We start from the raw sequence: 18,496 nt of genomic DNA, 5'->3' as shown, positions 1-18,496 counted from the left end.
ATACTATTTTATTATATATAAATTACAGCTGTTACATTTAATACTAACTCAGAAAATTACCATCATGCATACCTGTCACTGCTTGCTTCTCCTTTAATCCTAGCTAGCAGCCTTTTTCCCTCAGGTGAGCAGGAACATGCTCTGATACCACTTGTAATGTCCCCTACTAGATTTAGGCCTATTCTAACCATAATCAATCCATCTCAACCTACTTATGACATAAACTAAGTTGAATAGGAGACAAAACTATGAATCAAGTCAATAATATTCCATAGTTCCAATTAATTAATCAATTATTAATGAGTAAATAGTTCATCTATTATACTAGATAATCAATCTATCATTCATAATTCTAGGTCTCATTCCCCAACCTCTTAAATACTGGCAGTCTTAACAGAAAAACATACTTTTCTTTCTATTATTAACTTATGAATTCTTCCTGATTTATATTCCAATATTAGTTTGGCAGATCAAACAATATTCTTTTATATTTATATATGTACTTGTATATATTGTATATTATATTTTTACATTATATATCTATATATATACATATATACTCAGATATTAACATTATACATATTACCGTAGAGCAGTTCTCACAAGTACTATAATAATCATAATTATTATTTTGTTATTAATATTTGTATTATTATTAAATTCTTATTATTAGTGTTATTATTAAATCTTGTATGTGAGCCAGCGGCTTCAAACACAACCACATATTAAGTACGTCCCATGCATATCAGCAAGAACAAAGATGTTATTGCCTGTAACATAATAACAGTTATGATCTGATCTGATCCATCCTCTGACCTCCTTTTATGAGTACAGACTATACGATAATCCCCCATCTATAAATTGGTTGCCGTAACACCCCCTTAAAGTGGCCGACGTCTCCTTCCTTTTATATATCATGAGGAGATGCGAGAGTAAACGTGTGCACCCCTTTATTATAGTTAACACTGAAGTACTTCTAAACAAGTCATACTTATTTCTTTTGGCAACGGTGTGAATTTTGTGACCTAGATCAATAATCAGGTTGATGTCTTTTCATTATGCCCTTGGTTTGTTAATCAGATTTGTGATATTTTATTACACCATAATTCAGTAAACTCAGAAATGAAACAAGTAAACAAGAGACAAACGCAAATACCCTAGGAAAACCTCCAAGGAGGAAAAACCCAGCATTAAAGACCCACAGGGTAGATTATATATTCTCTCTTAATTGCACAAATACAATACTTAGCTGGACTCTTCAGATCTGATCCCTTATATCATATCAGATTTGCCCTTCTAAATACATCAAGTCTTCATCAAGGGATACTAAATGCCTTCTATCTTCTTGAACAGGTTCGCCCAATCTTCTCCTTTATTTCGCACCTTCAATTGCAGAGCTATTTCGCTGATTGCATGAATTGATTGATATTGAATTGCAAGGTGTCTTATCTTTATATGCATCTTTAACTTTGTTTTATTGCAAGTCAGCCTCCTTTAATTTGGGCGCCAATATTTGTTGTAGCGTGGGGTATTTAGGATAGGGCTAGGCTTATCCTTGGGGCACGTTACCTTTTAGGATAGGACGCAGTCCTATGTGGGGGGCACGTTGCCTTATGGATAGGACCCAGTCCTATGAGGGTTCGGATGTTGCCTTGAGGCAATCCGAACCCTCTTACCTAGTTATAAACAACACTCCCTCTTAACTAGGGAAGAAGAGAATACATAATCTGAACGTTTAGAGTTCCATCTAGCACACAAGCATAGAATGGATCTAGCACACAAGCATAGAATTACATCTTCCACCTAGCACACGAGCATAGGATGGTTCTAGCACACAAGCATAGAAAGTGTAATACACAAGTGGGTCTTTACATAATTACAATTTTCCATCTAGCATACAAGCATAGATTGGATACTTCTCATTCTTGCACACAAGCAAGGAATGATCAAAACGCTGCAGGTAGAGTCACTGAGATTGAAACTCCCTCTCAACCAGGGTTTCACTTTCCACAATACCAAGTCTGTCTCTTGAAGTATTCGAACTTCATTCTGGATAAGGGTTTGGTAAGAAAATCTGCAACCTGTTCATCTGTGCTAATATAATTTAGCTAAATGGTGCCTCTTTGCACCATATCCCGAATGAAGTGATAATCTTACAACTAGGTTACAAGACTATGGCCTAGCCCTAAGTAATACATACAATGTTTAAGTTGTAATCCGAACTTAGCTGACAACTTCAAATACTCCTGAGAGAGTATCAGAGAAAGTGTTCCATAATATCCACCTTGTATTGCCTCAGTCTTCTCTCAAAGAAGAATGTAACACCATAATCTTCCATCTTGCACACAAGCAAGAAATGGAATAGACATAATCAGAATATTGTAGTCTTCCATCTTGCACACAAGCATAGAATGGAACTACATAACATAGTCTTCCAGCTCGCACACAAGTATAGACTGGATCCACTTTTCATCACTCGCAGAGGATGATAAAACACAATGTATCACAGAGGTTGAGACTCCCTCTCAACCAAGGCGGTGTTCTTCACAGCTCCAAGTCTATCTCAAGCTTCAAGAGAACATCTGCAACACAGGATTGACCTGCCATAAAACACTGAATTGTCAGGTATCAATATATAACCCTGATAATAAATCAAAATAGCACAACAAGAATTTTGAGAAACCACACTTCTTCTCTTGATGCAACACTTGCAACAATGTATTTATCTACTTAATGCCACTGAAGACTGTCCCTGTAGGTCCAAGAGATTGCAGTGGGTGAATGCTTGAAGAGTTTTCCTTGTCCATAACACTTCTTGACTAATCTGAACTTAAGCAGCTTCAGTCCATAATACACTGTGCCTTGCAAGTATCTTGGGATGTGCTTGGCTGCAACACGATAAACATGTTTGGGAAGCTCATAAACTAACTGAGAGCATTCACTGCAAGACATATGACTGGTTTAGTGTTAACTAGATACATCAGTGATCCAATCAACTCCCTGTACTCTGATGGATCTGCAAAATCAAAGTTAGTTGCAAAAACACTTAACTTCTTTAAGTTAGATTCCATAGGAGTAGACATGGGTTTACAATCCATCATTCTAAATCTTTTCAAAATATCAATAGTATACTTTCTTTGACTTAGAAAATTTCGTTAGACCTTTGCCATACTTCTAGACCTAGAAAATAATGCATTCAACCTAAGTCCTTCATTTCAAATTTTGAAGCTAGTTCTTTCTTACATCTAATGATAAGTTCATCTTTACACATATCGAACTATAATTAGCATTTCTTTATTGGATGACTTAAGGTAGAGTCAGCATCATTTGACAAAATTCTAAACTTAACAAGTATTCTTTCATACCAAGCACGAGAGTCCTATTAGAGGCCATACATGGCCTTCTTCAATCTGCACACCTGAATCTCATAACCCCTTAAGATATACCAAAATAGCTGGAACTCCCTCTCAGCAGCAGTTGTGTTTAATCACAGCTTCCAAGGTACTTGAACTTCCTTTGAGTGTATGCTCATCCCAATAATTTCTCTTGAAGATTTAGTATGCCCTGTTTCAGAAGCATTCCAAGCCACTGAAAGATCCAATTAATTTCCTGTACTCCCGGATAGGAAATCATACTCTATGATGACATTGAAAATGCTTGATTCAAGAACCGAATTACATGCTCAAACTCATAATAAAAGGTAATCAATCAACATGGGTTAGAGTATACCATCACAGAAGGAGGTGCCCCTCCTGCACAATCAATCTTTCATATTAATCTCAAGGATCATGTCCATCTATCTTTCAATAAGGTGGACCCATAGCACAATTGTTGAGATAAGATGGGGATAAATTCCATCAAGAGATTATACAACAAGATTGCCAATAAATGTTATCGAAAATCCTATGAAATCAACGATACATTCTAACTTTTACTATGTAGGAAAGAGCATCATCATAACCATTTAACTGAAAGAAACTTGTCATGCAGTTATTTTAACAGATAACTGACACTGCATTTGTCACAACATTTAATGAGCTTAAATGCAACAGCGATGATCTAAGGATGCTAACTCGGGATAACACAGGCAAAAACTTGCTTGCAGACCTACAGGATAAACACCTGTCACAGGGAACCTCAAGACATGATTGGCCCAACACGGGTTAATTCGAAGAGAATATCATTTTCCTTTCACACAAACCAACAAGGGTTTTACAAAACTAAGTAAACACAAACCCAAATGAAACCCTTATTATTACTGTTAAATTTATGGATCATAATTAACATCTATCTTGTTTTATGTATTACTGATTAAAATATAAATCTGACTATCTTCTTTTGTATGGCAGGTGAGAGGGGCATTTATTAGATTTCTATATGGGAACATTTGTTCATTGCATATATTGTTTGTCATAGACCTCCTTCAAATGTTCTTGTTGTCTTTTTCCTCTCATGCTCATGGTCAAAGACAACAACCTCATCAACTTGCTGTTGATTTTGTGATCAGACGGAGGAATATAGTTTTCTTTAATTTTATCAGTGGAGTATATAGTTTATGCTATTTTACTATTCCAACGTTCCCACGAAAGTGACTAGACAGCAAGCAGAGAATAGTCAATGTTCACTTTCCCTTGAATGTATACCACCGATGATGAATGTGGTTCAATCTATCATGGATGTATGCACAGATAATTATTTGATTTATTTATCCTTCCGTGTTACAGACTGTCTCTTAATCCTAGACGTATTTTGATTGAAATGCAGATTTCGTTGAACCACGACTCTATCTTTATTGCTGTAGGAACTTGATTGAATTCCTGTTATATTCGCTGCATCTATTAATTAATGATCAATCTTTGTTCAAATGACATCGTATCATATTGATATATAATACTAAACGACTTCTTGAGAAGTTGTGACTCTTTACTCTCAAGAGTCTTGATGGTTTCTAATAAACCGATTCACTTATAATTGGTTTATGACTTAACTAATATATAATTAAATGTTGAAGGCCTTAAGGCCAATTTAACATTTAATTTTATCAACAATTACAACTTGACAAAGAAACCCCATGCAAACAAATTGACAAAGTTATAAAGTCTCTCATCACAAAGTTAATAAAGAATTAAGGAAAATGCACCTGTTGACGTTTAGATAACTTTGACACTAGAATTGAAGGCTTCCCAAAAAGAAACTATCTTTGCAATCTCATCTTGATGTGCCTTAGCACAGTCAGCAATCTAGGGTTTAGACCAATTCTGAAAATCAACAACTCTGAAGGTTTGAATAAGGTAATAACTCCACAGTATGCACTAGAGATCTGAAAATCTGAAAGGAGGTTCTTCACTCAAATCTCCACAATGAATTAAAGAATGACTCCTTGATGAGAACCCGATGATGTCCTCTAACTTCTCCCCTGTCATTTAATAAAGGATGAACAGAAACCTGAAGGTAAGAGCTTACTGAAATCTGAGGGTTAGTATAACCTAGCTCTGATACCATGTGAATTTTGTGCTCTAGATCAGTAATCAGGTTGATGTCTTTTCATTATGCCCTTGGTTTGTTAATCAGATTTGTGATATTTTATTACACCATAATTCAGTAAACTCAGAAATGAAACAAGTAAACAAGAGACAAACACAAATACCCTGGGAAAACCTCCAAGGAGGAAAAACCCAGCATTAAAGACCCACAGGTCAGATTATATATTCTCTCTTAATTGCACAAATACAATACTTAGCTGGACTCTTCAGATCTGTTTACTTTTATCATATCAGATTTGCCCTTCTAAATACATCAAGTCTTCATCAAGGGATACTAAATGCCTTCTATCTTCTTGAACAGGTTCGCCCAATCTTCTCCTTTATTTCGCACCTTCAATTGCAGAGCTATTTCGCTGATTGCATGAATTGATTGATATTGAATTGTAAGGTGTCTTATCTTTATATGCATCTTTAACTTTGTTTTATTGCAAGTCGGCCTCCTTTAATTTGGGCGCCAATATTTGTTGTAGCGTGGGGTATTTAGGATAGGGCTGGGCTTATCCTTGGGGCACGTTACCTTTTAGGATAGGACCCAGTCCTATGTGGGGGGCACGTTGCCTCATGGATAGGACCCAGTCCTATGTGGGGGGCACGTTGCCTAATGGATAGGACCCAGTCCTATGAGGGTTCGGATGTTGCCTTGAGGCAATCCGAACCCTCTTACCTAGTTATAAACAACAATTTTGACTTACAATACTTAAATCTCTGATTAATCAGTAGTTTATATTAACCCTTTGGCAAAACGATATTGTTTTTGGATGTATATCGTATATTAATCATTTAAGTAATCGCTGTTCTGAGTATCATCATTCCCTCTATTTATGGCTGACGATATATCTTAATCGTTGACTTGAATCGATTACTGGCGAAACCGCTGCTATTATCCTCACTAATTAATTATCAGGCAATTTGATATTGATGTGGCTACCTCTCAAAGAAACTTGATCGTACCTTATTGCTAGGCAACTAATGCGTCATCAATCATTGTTAATTTAGATCGCTGCTTAGTTTTCATTAATCATTGTGTAAACCTTCAATAGCTGCTTAGGATATGCCCTGTCGATCCCTGTGTGGAACTGCTCTGGTGAAGCATAAGGGTTTGCATCCTCAATGTAGATTTTAAACCTTAGGTATGTTAATCAGATTTAGATAATTAATTATGCCCTAGTTTGTAATCAGATTTACAGTATTTTAATAAGTCAACATAAATCAGAAATAAAACTATAGACAACAAGCATACCCTGGGAAAACCTCTAATGATGAAAAACCCAGCATGAAAGACCCACGGGTCAGATTATATATTCTCCTCTTAAAATGCACAATTACAATACTTAGCTCTTCTATCAGATCTGATCTATTTGTGTAGCAAATCTGCTCTCTCTATGTCCTTCAAGTTGCACAACACCACCTAGGTCATCTTGCACAAATTCGCATAAGTCTGGATGAATTCGCCTTCTTCCTTATTAATTCGCACTTGATGAGCAGAGCTGTTTTCTCATTCGCATGTATGGAAAATGAATGAATGTGTATTGACTTGCAAATTGTCACTTATTTATATACATCTTTTACTCCTTGAAATGCAAGTCGGCCTCCTTGGGTTTTTGGCGCCTATAATTAAATGGTGTGTATTTTGCATAGCGTGGTATTTTGATTGTGCATAAGATAGGGTCACGTTACCCTAGGATAGGACCCGGTCCTAAAGGGGGTTCGGATCTTGCCTTAAGGCAATCTGAACCCATATAACCCTAGTTACAATCAACACTCCCTCTTAACTAGGGAGGAGGAGAATACAAAATCTGAACCTTTAAGTTCCATCTAGCACACAAGCATAGAATGGATCTAGCACACAAGCATAGAATTACATCTTCCACCTAGCACACAAGCATAGGATGGTTCTAGCACACAAGCATAGAAAGTGTAATACACCAGTGGGTCTTTACATTATTACAATTATCCATCTAGCACACAAGCATAGATTGGATGTAATTCATTCTTGCACACAAGCAAGGAATGATTCAAAGTGCTACAAATAGTCACTGAGATTGAAGCTCCCTCTCAATCAGGGTTCCGTTTTCCATGACACCAAGTCTATCTCTGAAGACTCGAACTTCACTCTGGATAAAGGTTTGGTGAGGATGTTAGCAATCTGTTCATCTGTGCTAATGTACTTTAGATGAATGGCGCCTTTCTGCACCATATCCCGAATGTAATGATAGTGTGTTTCCACATGTTTGGACCGATCATGAAATACAGGATTTACTGACATCTTTATACAACTTTGATTATCACAATGAATGGTGGTAGGATTATTGACTTGACCAAATAATCCAACAAGGAGCTTACGAAGCCACACTGCTTCTCTGGATGCAACAGATTCGGCAATGTACTCAGCTTCTGCAGTGCTTAATGCTACCGAAGATTGCTTTCTGCATGCCTAAGAGATCACTGCGGAGCCCAAGTTGAAGCAGATGCCTGAAGTGCTTTTCCTGTCCTTGACACTTCTTGCCCAATCTGAATCTAAGTAGCCTTTCAAGAGGATTGGGGTATTAAGTGAATACTTCAGCCCATAACCAATCGTGCCATGTAGGTATCTTAGAATGTGCTTGGTAGCAACCAGGTGAACATGTTTAGGTGAGCTCATGAAATGACTGAGAGCATTCATAGCATAACAGATATCTGGCCTAGTATTGACTAGGTACATCAGGGAGCCAATCAACTGCCTGTACTCAGAGGGATCTGCAAAATCCGAGTTAGCTGCAGAAACACTTAACTTCTTTAAGTTAGATTCCATAGGAGTACGCATAGGTTTACAATCTATCATTCTAAATCTTTTCAAAATATCAATAGTGTATTTTCCTTGACTTAGAAAGATTTCATTAGCTCTTTGCCATACTTCTAACCCTAGGAAGTAATGCATTAGACCTAAATCCTTCATTTCAAATTCTGAGGCTAATTCCTTTTTACATCTCATGATTAATTTATTTTCACCCGTGAGAAATAAATCATCTACATACAAAACTAAAATAAGCATCTCATCATTATAAACTTTCAAGTAAATGTTAGCATCAGCATCATTCTTGGAAAATTCTAAACTTAGTAAGTACTTATCAATTCTTTCATACCAAGCGCGAGGACCCTATTTGAGCCCATATAAGGCTTTTTTCAACCTGCAAACATGAGAATCTCTTTTATGGATTACATAACCTTCTGGTTGCTCAATATAGACTTCCTCCTCAATGACACCATTAAGGAAGGCTGTCTTAACGTCCATTTGATGTAGCTCCCAACCTTTGGCTGCAGCAATAGCTATTATAGACCTAATAGAGGTATATCTAGCAACATGGGCAAAGGTTTCTTCATAATATTCCTTCCTTTTGAGAAAAACCACGTGCTACAAACCTAGCTTTATATTTTTCAATACTACGATCAACATTATGTTTAATTTTAAACAACCATTTAGAGGAAACGATAGACTTACCTTTGGGTCTGGGTACAATGTCCCAGACATCATTCTTGATGATAGACCCATACTCTTCATCTATGGCTAATTTCCAAGCATGATGGGACATAGCTTCTCCGATATTGTGGGGTTCAGACTCAATTATATTGCACATCACAGAAATGTAGTTGGCGTGATTTTGGAAACTCTTGCTATTTCTGAAGGTTCCTCTGGGAGCAGCAAACCCTTCAACATCTTGAATCGTATTTCTAACCCAAAGTGGTCTCTTCTTGTAGACCACAATATCCTGATGTATATCAGTAGATTGCATGGGTTTTGATGAGTCATTCTGAACTTCCTGATCTGGAAGATTAGTAGACTCCTCTTGTAACTCAGGGTTAGCATCAACAATTGAATCTTGTTTTTCCATTACCATATCATTATTGTTTATTAATGAACCTTTAGTTCTTTTGAAAGCAATATCTTCTTCAAAAGTTACATCTCTACTTACCTCAACATACCTTTGACCTGAAATGTAGATCCTGAAGGCTTTGGAAGATTCGTTGTATCCTACTAGGATGCCTTTCTTTCCAGATGGATCTAGCTTGGTTCATTTTTCTTTAGGCACATGAACATACACAGGGCTTCCAAATATCCTTAGGTGACTGATGTCTGGTTTGATTCTTGAAAAGGCTTCTTTAGGTGTCACATCCTTTAGGACTCGATGAGGACATCTATTCTGAATATAAACTGCGGTTTTAGATGTTTCTGCCCATAGAAAAGGTTGCAAGTCCTGATCATGTATCATGGCTCTTGCAGCTTCAACAATGGTCCTGTTCTTTCTTTCAGCAACTCCATTTTGCTGAGGGTTGTAGGGAACACAGAACTCCCTCTTAATTCCTACTTTAACACAAAAGTCATAGAAGCTACCTGAGGTGTATTCACCTCCATTGTTATACCTCAAACATTTAATTCGATTTCCTGTAGTATTTTCAACTAAGGCTTTGAATTCTTTAAATCTGTTTAGGACTTCTTTAGACTCTTTAGTTTTAAGAAAATAGATCCATGTTTTCCTAGAGAATCATCTATGAAGATAACATAATATAGGAAACCGCTAGGAGATGCTATTGACATAGGACCACATAAATCTGAATGAATAAGCTCTAACCTATCTTTAGCCCTACTATCGCTTTTATGAAAGGGATTCTTTACATTCTTACCCATTGCACAACCTTTACAAGCATCATCATGAGATAAACTGAGTTTAGGCATACCTTTGACCATTTTACTGAGAGTGGGAAGAGCTTGAAAGTGAAGATGACCCAATCTTCTATGCCATAGCTCGCATGATTCAGGGGTCTCATGAATGAGAGCTTGAATTGGATTAGCTGCAAGCTTATATAAACTATCACATCTATTTCCAATAATACGAACAGATTTGAAGTTAGATTTCTTAGACCAAGCGAGTACTTTCCCTTCAGAAAATGCTATTTGCAAACCCTTATCTTCTAAAGACGAAATGGAAATAAGATTTCTTTTAATACCAGGTACAAAGAGAATATCACAAAGTTGTAAGGAAATGCCAGAATCTAGTTTTAAAGAGGTAGTGCTAGAACCTTTTACCGAGTATCGAGCATCATCACCGATTACTACATGAAGATTGGTGTCTTTTTTCAATCAGATCTCAAAGATGCTCACGAAATCCTGAGATGTGTTTGGAGGCACCACTATCAAGTATCCACGTATTGCTGTCCGTAGGAACATTGTTGGAAAGAGCAGAGATAAGAAGTTAGTCTTCACTTTGTTCGGCAACTTCATTTAAGTTGGCTTCCCTTTCCTTTGGGTCATTCTGACAATCTCTGGCATAGTGACCATACTCGTCACATCTGAAGCAACGAATGTGAGAGGAATCTCTTGACTTTTTCCTTGGATCATAGGAGGAGGATCTAAAATCTTTGCTTCTCTTCTCTTTCTTCCAATGACCACCTTTCCTAGATTTAGATAAGAAAACATGATTATCTTTGAGAGAGTTCTTGAGTTTTCCTCTTACCTCAATTCGAGATTCCTCTTCGATGCAATTAGATTGAAGATGCTCAAAGTTGGGACGATCGGCTCTTCCACCAATGCTACGAATGAATGGTTCCCATTCATCAGGTAGACCATTTAATGCAATCATAACAAGGTCTTTATCTGAGATTTGTCAATCAAGAGTGCTTAGCTTGTCCTTTAGTTCATTGATCTTCATGAAGTAGGCTATGATTGAGTCTTCTTCTTTCATTTTCATGTGTAGAAGTTGCTGTCTTAGGGCAAGAGCCTTGCTGAGATTGTTGACTTCATAGATCCCTTCCAAGTGTTTGATCATTTCTCTAGCAGATGCAAACTTTTATATGACAGTGACAAGATGATTCTTGACGGACTCAATTATGATCCTTCTAGCCTTGAGGGAATCTTTCTTGAACAGTTTCAGCTCTTCGGCATCTTCTGGAGGAGACAGCCTTTCTTCTTCTACAAATTTCAGTAGGTCATTTTCTTCAAGGATCAACAGAATACGAACTTTCCAAGCAGCAAAGTCAATGGCTCCCTCAAGCCTATCTTCAGCCTTCAAACCTGACATCTTTAATCTGAAAACAACCAACAGCTATATGCAACAATTGATTTGCTAAAATCAGAAGTTAATGACACCTTAGCTTTGATACCATGTAGATTTTAAACCTTAGGTATGTTAATCAGATTTAGATAAGTAATTATGCCCTAGTTTGTAATCAGATTTACAGTATTTTAATAAGTCAACATAAATCAGAAATAAAACAGTAGACAACAAGCATACTCTGGGAAAACCTCTAATGAGGAAAAACCCAGCATGAAAGACTCACAGGTCAGATTATATATTCTCCTCTTAAAATGCACAATTACAATACTTAGCTCTTCTATCAGATCTGATCTATTTGTGTAGCAAATCTGCTCTCTCTATGTCCTTCAAGTTGCACAACACCACCAAGGTCATCTTGCACAAATTCGCATAAGTCTGGATGAATTCGCCTTCTTCCTTATTAATTCGCACTTGATGAGCAGAGCTGTTTTCTCATTCGCATGTATGGAAAATGAATGAATGTGTATTGACTTGCAAATTGTCACTTATTTATATACATCTTTTACTCCTTGAAATGCAAGTTGGCCTCCTTGGGTTTTTGGCGCCAATAATTAAATGGTGTGTATTTTGCATAGTGTGGTATTTTGATTGTGCATAAGATAGGGTCACGTTACCCTAGGATAGGACCCGGTCGTAAAGGGGGTTTGGATGTTGCCTTAAGGCAATCTGAACCCATATAACCCTAGTTACAATCAACACTCAGCTCCAGAAATCCTTCGGGGTTTTCGTCCCACAGGCAAGGGTTTGGCCTGAAGCACAAACCAGTGAAATCACCACGCAGAAAAAAAAATAACAAGCTCTCAATCTTCTCTCCTTGAAATGAGACCCCTTGCCTCCTTTTATAACATGCCCAAGTAACTTCCGGAAATTAACTAATTAAAATCACTTTATAATTTAATTTATCCTTATGAGTCCGAAAAGTGACTTTATTTTAAAATATTAAATATTTTTACACTTAAGTCACTTTATAAATAATTAATTGAAAGTTGTCTTTAAATTGCTCTTCCAGACAACTTAGAAATTAATTTTTTAAATAATTAATTATTCACCCAAAAATGGGGACACTACATGCACACCTAGTATTTCTACCGTTACTATTACATCCTCACTTCAAACGATACAATATAATTTCCAGTTTTCCTGCCTCTTTGTAATGCTTTAGAGGTGGGCAAGCATACTATTGAGTGTAGTTTCTTGTAAGCTGTAAATCCGCAGTTCAATGTGTAGATTTTTCCTCATCAGTATTTGGACTTGTAAGGTCTGTGATTCTAATTATCTGGCCAAGCATTAGTGCAGCATTTGTAAAGGATTTCATAACTGCAAAGTTCTCTTGATGATTCAACAATTTCTATACATGATTGTTCCTGGCTAATGCATTGACTATAGCTCATGATGACCATCGCTAGTAAAAGTATCACTATAAATCTCTTGGAGACTTGGTAACTTCCAGGGTTTACTCTTGAGGATTTTCAGATCTACTTATTAGTATACTGTATTTTCAGATGTAGTTGCCATTCAGTGTATGAAGGTGGATGTTATTGAGATTAGCTATAATATTGCTTCAGGTGTGATATGGAGGAGAAAAAAGATGATGAGGACAGCACAATGAATGAAGGCGAGGCCACAGTGGCCTTAGGGCATGCGAAAAAGCTTGTAGAGAGTGGGGTTAATTCTTCTGATATTGGCATCATTACACCTTATGCTGCACAGGTAGATTCCATCTGGCTTTTACTATATTCTATTGTTTTATTAAAAGAAGAAATGTAGCAGGTAGGGTCTTTTGTATGCTTTATCGAAATATTTTAATAGGATTAGTATCTCTCTTACTAGAAAGAAAGACCGATAAATTTGAAACTCAACTGGGTTTTTGCATCTCCAAGAACAGTTCTATAGATTTGACCATGGTATCAAATAATCTAATGCACTATATTTTTTAAAATTAATAACTTCAATTGAAGGATAAACAATTTGCAAAATCATTGTTATAAAGAACACAAACTCACAATGTTTGCCTATAGTTTTAATGGATTCATTTTATCATAACCAAAACATAATTATTAGAATAATATTAAATTATTAAATGATAAGGCTTACAGTTGTAATAAAGCCACCTTAGTGGCAAGAGTTTTCTTTCTATTTAGTTTGTTTTTTAGCGAGTCATGTAATGTTTATCCGCTTGGATGATTTCTTCTCCAATGTCTATATAAGGAGATTAAACTCTTTGTAATAATCAATCCTTTTAATTAATAGAATATTAAGGTATTGTGTTCTATTAATTTTTGAGATATGGTATCAGAGTAGGGGGTTGGGAAAAGTTATGAGGTTTTCAAGGCTAAATCATGGGTTGACTTTTCTTTTATGTGAGCAGATTTTTTTTTCAATGAATTGTTTAGAAATTTTCATGCAAAATTACTTGCATGTACTTGCATAAACTTGCACATAGCAGTATGTGCTTGCATGTGAAAGATTCGTGATGTTTAAAGTTCTGAGTATTTCTTCTATAATAATTTTTTAGCTTGCTAGCTTGTGGGAATCTATTATAAGGAATTATTGTTAAAAGCTTGTGGATTGAAGTGGATGTTCTGTGTGATGCTTTTATGCAGATCAACATCCTAAAGTTATTCAAAATTTTGGCAAGAGGTACTAAAGTTTGAAAATATTCAATTTCATTATATTTTTTGGAAATGGAAATTTTCATTGGAGTTGTTCTAAGTAACTAGCACGTTGAAGATAGAGTAGACTTAAAAGGTTGGACAACCATGCACTTTGTCTATGGGTATCTTGAAGTAAAATGTGCTGAGGTACTTCTTGAAGCTAATGCTGACACACTTTGTTGCCATGTTGAAGATCCTTTAGATGCATTTCCAATAGAACATTCCTTTACTAGCAGAATTGTGAACAAATGAATGTATGAGCAGAATTGTGAAGTGGAGCAGATATAAGTGAATAGAATATATTTAAGATCATTCAATGAGAAGCATGGAATATTTGAGCAGATATGAGTTAAGATATTTACTAAAATCATTTAATAAAGAAGCAAAGTGATGGAATGACTGAAATGGAGTGAGATATATATGGAGGATCGATAATGAATGATGGATCAATGAAGATATAATATATACAAGGAGATATAAATGAAGAAATATATATATATATATATATATATAAGGAAGATAAAATCAAGAGGAAGAGTGACATCGAATAGGAGATCTAATTGACCATTATTTGTTGAAGAAGCAACATTTAGAAGGTGGAACTTTGTTTTGAAGGTTGGTGCCTCCTATAAGGAAGAGATTGGTGTCTCTTGTTAAGTTAGTGCTTGTGTAATATCCCAGTTATTTTTATTTTTATTTTTAAGGCCAACAATAAACATCAACAAGAAATTAACCCGTTAAGGTTAGAAATCATAAACTGAAACATGCTCGGAAAGGAACCCTTCCACTTTCTGATCACCAAGTGCCCAATGTGGGAAGGTGAGAGCATACGGTGTTGAGGGGATCATTAGCTTAAGAAATTGAAATACAATGCAATGCTTGGGTGGCAAGCCAGCCCCTTACGCTTATCCAACGGGAAAACAAGGAAACTTGGCGGTGAACCAGCCAAGTAAGATACACAAAATAAGAATCACTCAACCGCAATATTTCAACGGGAGGACTGCAATTACATAACAACCTCAACTCGACTGCTTATGCAGCGGGAGGACCATTACACATAACTATCACTCGACCACTTATGCAGTGGGAGGACTGAAATTACAAATTTGCTTGATAGTAGGTGGCAAGCTAGCCTCCTCTACTTTTTCAGTGGGATGAGAATTACAAAGCAGAACTGGTTAGTAGTACTACTACTTAACCTTACAAAAATAGAGATATGAGAAGGAGAGCAATGCAGATTATCACAATAAAAACATGAATTTCTGCTAAAACCAATCTGCAGGTTAGAATTACAAATCAACAGCCTATGAAAATGCTAAAAAGCTCATAACTCCCTCAATATACATCCAAATCACTTCAAACCAGTCCCAAACCCACAATATATCAAGTGCAACAACAACCAACCAAAACCAAGATACAAACAATCCTTTATTAATTTGGCACGCATCCCAATGGAAAACAGAAAACCACGCTAAGGTTGGGAATTTCGATTTAGCTTAGAAAATTCAAAACTCAATCAAATATGCTATAAACTCACAAAGTATATCGCCATTGCTGGGAAGGGGTAAAGAGCTGATACCCATAACCGTCAATCGCTTCAGCAAAGAGGTGTGATCGAAAATGTACTTCAGCCACAGGCAAACCAGCAAGTCTGCAGAATCACTCCAACACCAAAAATGACTATGGCGAGCTCTGAGAATGTAGAGGAATACAATGCACAACTAGGTACTATGTTTCAAGTATGAAACTGGGAAGCACTAGGGAGATGCACTCCAAAGCCTTAAGTTCTGTCGCCAAACCAATAGCATAACATTACAAATTTTCAAGATGCCTCAAATGGGAGCCCAAGGCTCTTATTTATAACTTCTCCAATCAAAATTCAAATGCAAATTCCCCCAAACTCCACTTCCTTCATTTGCATTTCATTTCACCTAATGTGGACCCCAAGTGTAGCGCCATTTCCCACAAGTCAAACTTCACGCCAAAGGCATGGATCCACATTAAACACTTTGGCAAATATTAGAGATGCAATATAAAAATAATATTCCTCTAAGTAATTTCAACATCCCTTATTACACATGAATTTCGCCAAACTTAGGAGATAATAGACATTAATCCCAAATTCCATAAATCAGTAGCAATTAATTAGATTAATTAAATATTAAACCTTAGGATAAGGAAATAGTATTTAATTGCGTTACATATGACTGCTGTACTGATTACTGTCAAAACCAGGATGAAACTGAGCCAGGAAGACCACTGAACTGTTGCAAGATCAGGAACCTGTCCACTGCCAGAAATAGAATTATGCCATACTGACACTTACTAAAAATAGTAAGTCAAGAACTAATGCTCCGAAAAGCATTATCTTTGCGCCCAGTGACAAAGCATGGAGAGCTCAGTAGGACAGTATCACTAGAATAGCCATTCCCTGACTTACTAAAAATGGTAAGTCCTCACTTCATCAATGTTGGACCCTCATTCTTCATTCCACCTAGCCTACGGGTCTCAGGAATAGGCTAATGGACCACTGGAAGGTCATCAATGAGAAGGGGACATTACAACTTGGTAGTGGGGGTTGGTGCGTACAAATCAGTTGTGGGGACCAGTTTCCCTAGTAGGTTGATACCTACAAATCTAAGTTACTGGTTCGGGTTCGGATTCGGGTTCAAGTACAGATTCGCGGGTTTGGCAAAAAAAATTTCTTCTTGGGTACGGGTACGGGTTCGTCCGTACATATATACATATATTAATTATAAATTTATATATATACATATATATTATATATATCCATACAAAAATAAAATATACAATGTGACTTTCCATACATAATCATAAATGATAAATCATAAATCCATAATTGCCAATGCCAATAAATATCCATATATCGCAAATGTTATCAGTAAACTAATAACTAAAGTCTAATATCATATTCATAATTTGCAAAAAAGATAATATTCAAGTTTCAAGTTTCAAAATGTGAATATGTCATGACACAATAAAAATTTAAATTACAAGCCATCTATGGGATTTAAATTCCATATTCATCTTCATCTGAACCATCCAACCCAAGCCCAAGGTCATCAAGTGGTTCAAATCCAACATCAATTGAACCACTATCGAATGGAATGTCACACCCACTAGCCAAGTCTTTGTCAAGTTCCATAGCTGCCTCGTCTATAGAGACTTGGGCAAGTTGTGCAACTGTAGCATCTAAATCAGCACACTCAGGGGCTAGATCCCAATTCCTTGTTGCACCCACGTTATATTCAAGGTCCTTATGTGACAACAAACGAAGGTTGGAGTGTACGTAGACCAAATCCTCAGCTCTCTTTGCACCCAAACAATTACGTTTGACTGAGTGGATGAAGGATTATGTACTCCAATTCCGCTCAGCTGAAGAAGAACTTTCAACCTATTAAAAGTTAAAGCATTATTAGAAATTTACAAATTATAAAATAAAAATATGATAGCATCAAATGGAATTGGAAAACTATAAAAAATTAAAAAGATACATACTTGGGAGAGAAGTTTAATTGCAAGAGGCTGCAAGTAAATGAAGCCTTGACCATGTACATACTACCACTCATCAACATCCATCCCATATCTAGCATTGAGAGCTACAACATCATGATTTTTTGTGGATACAAATTGGCCAAACTCCTTCATGACAACATTTCTTGTCTCCTCATCTTGATATATCTTTTTAAAGGTAGCTCTATAGCCAGAAGCAACCTCTGCATCTCTATATGGTGGTACCCTCCTTGGTGTTGCAAGCATCTCTGCACTATAAAATTTTGGTGTCAAAGCAAATGCTAAGAGATGTAAGGGATTGGTCATCTTGTTCCAACGGTCAACAATAATATTCTGCACAACCTTGAAAAATGTTTCCGTTGGGTCATTTACTTTTCTTTTTATTACTTCTCTTATTTTCTCCACCATGCAATCCATGCCATCATAAATCTCACCCAAACATGGGTGATCAGTATCAGCATACCTAATCATGCTCATGATGGGCTCAGTGAAATTCAAAACATATTCCACAGTATCCCACCATTTCTCATCGAGGATCAATGCTCTTACTTTTAGAGCTCTTTCTGTCTGGGCCTGCTTCCATACACTCCACAATCTGTTGATGACCATAGAACTCAAGGCCTCTCGCACCTTCACAAGTCGTCTTAAGACGAGGTTGTGAGATGCAAATCGTGTT

The 18,496-nt window shown here is 36.5% G+C and overlaps 1 protein-coding gene across 3 annotated transcripts in view; it reads left to right on the top strand.

The window, feature by feature from the left end:
• LOC131060365 (uncharacterized) overlaps positions 1–18,496 on the top strand; it is a 237,039-nt gene that overhangs the window by 178,793 nt on the left and 39,750 nt on the right. For 2 of the 3 annotated variants that reach the window (XM_057993547.2, XM_057993548.2), the window contains one exon: positions 13,198–13,342. In XM_057993547.2, the coding sequence (XP_057849530.1) occupies positions 13,198–13,342 (145 nt within the window). Of the gene's footprint in view, positions 1–13,197; positions 13,343–14,235; positions 14,273–18,496 lie in introns of all 3 variants that reach the window. The other variant, XR_009372348.1, reaches the window with a different exon arrangement.

Source organism: Cryptomeria japonica, chromosome 4 (genome assembly GCF_030272615.1).
Source record: "Cryptomeria japonica chromosome 4, Sugi_1.0, whole genome shotgun sequence".
Taxonomy (NCBI): Eukaryota; Viridiplantae; Streptophyta; class Pinopsida; order Cupressales; family Cupressaceae; genus Cryptomeria; species Cryptomeria japonica.
The sequence above is the reverse complement of the archived record's forward strand: the minus strand, read 5'-3'. Positions and strand labels throughout refer to the sequence as shown.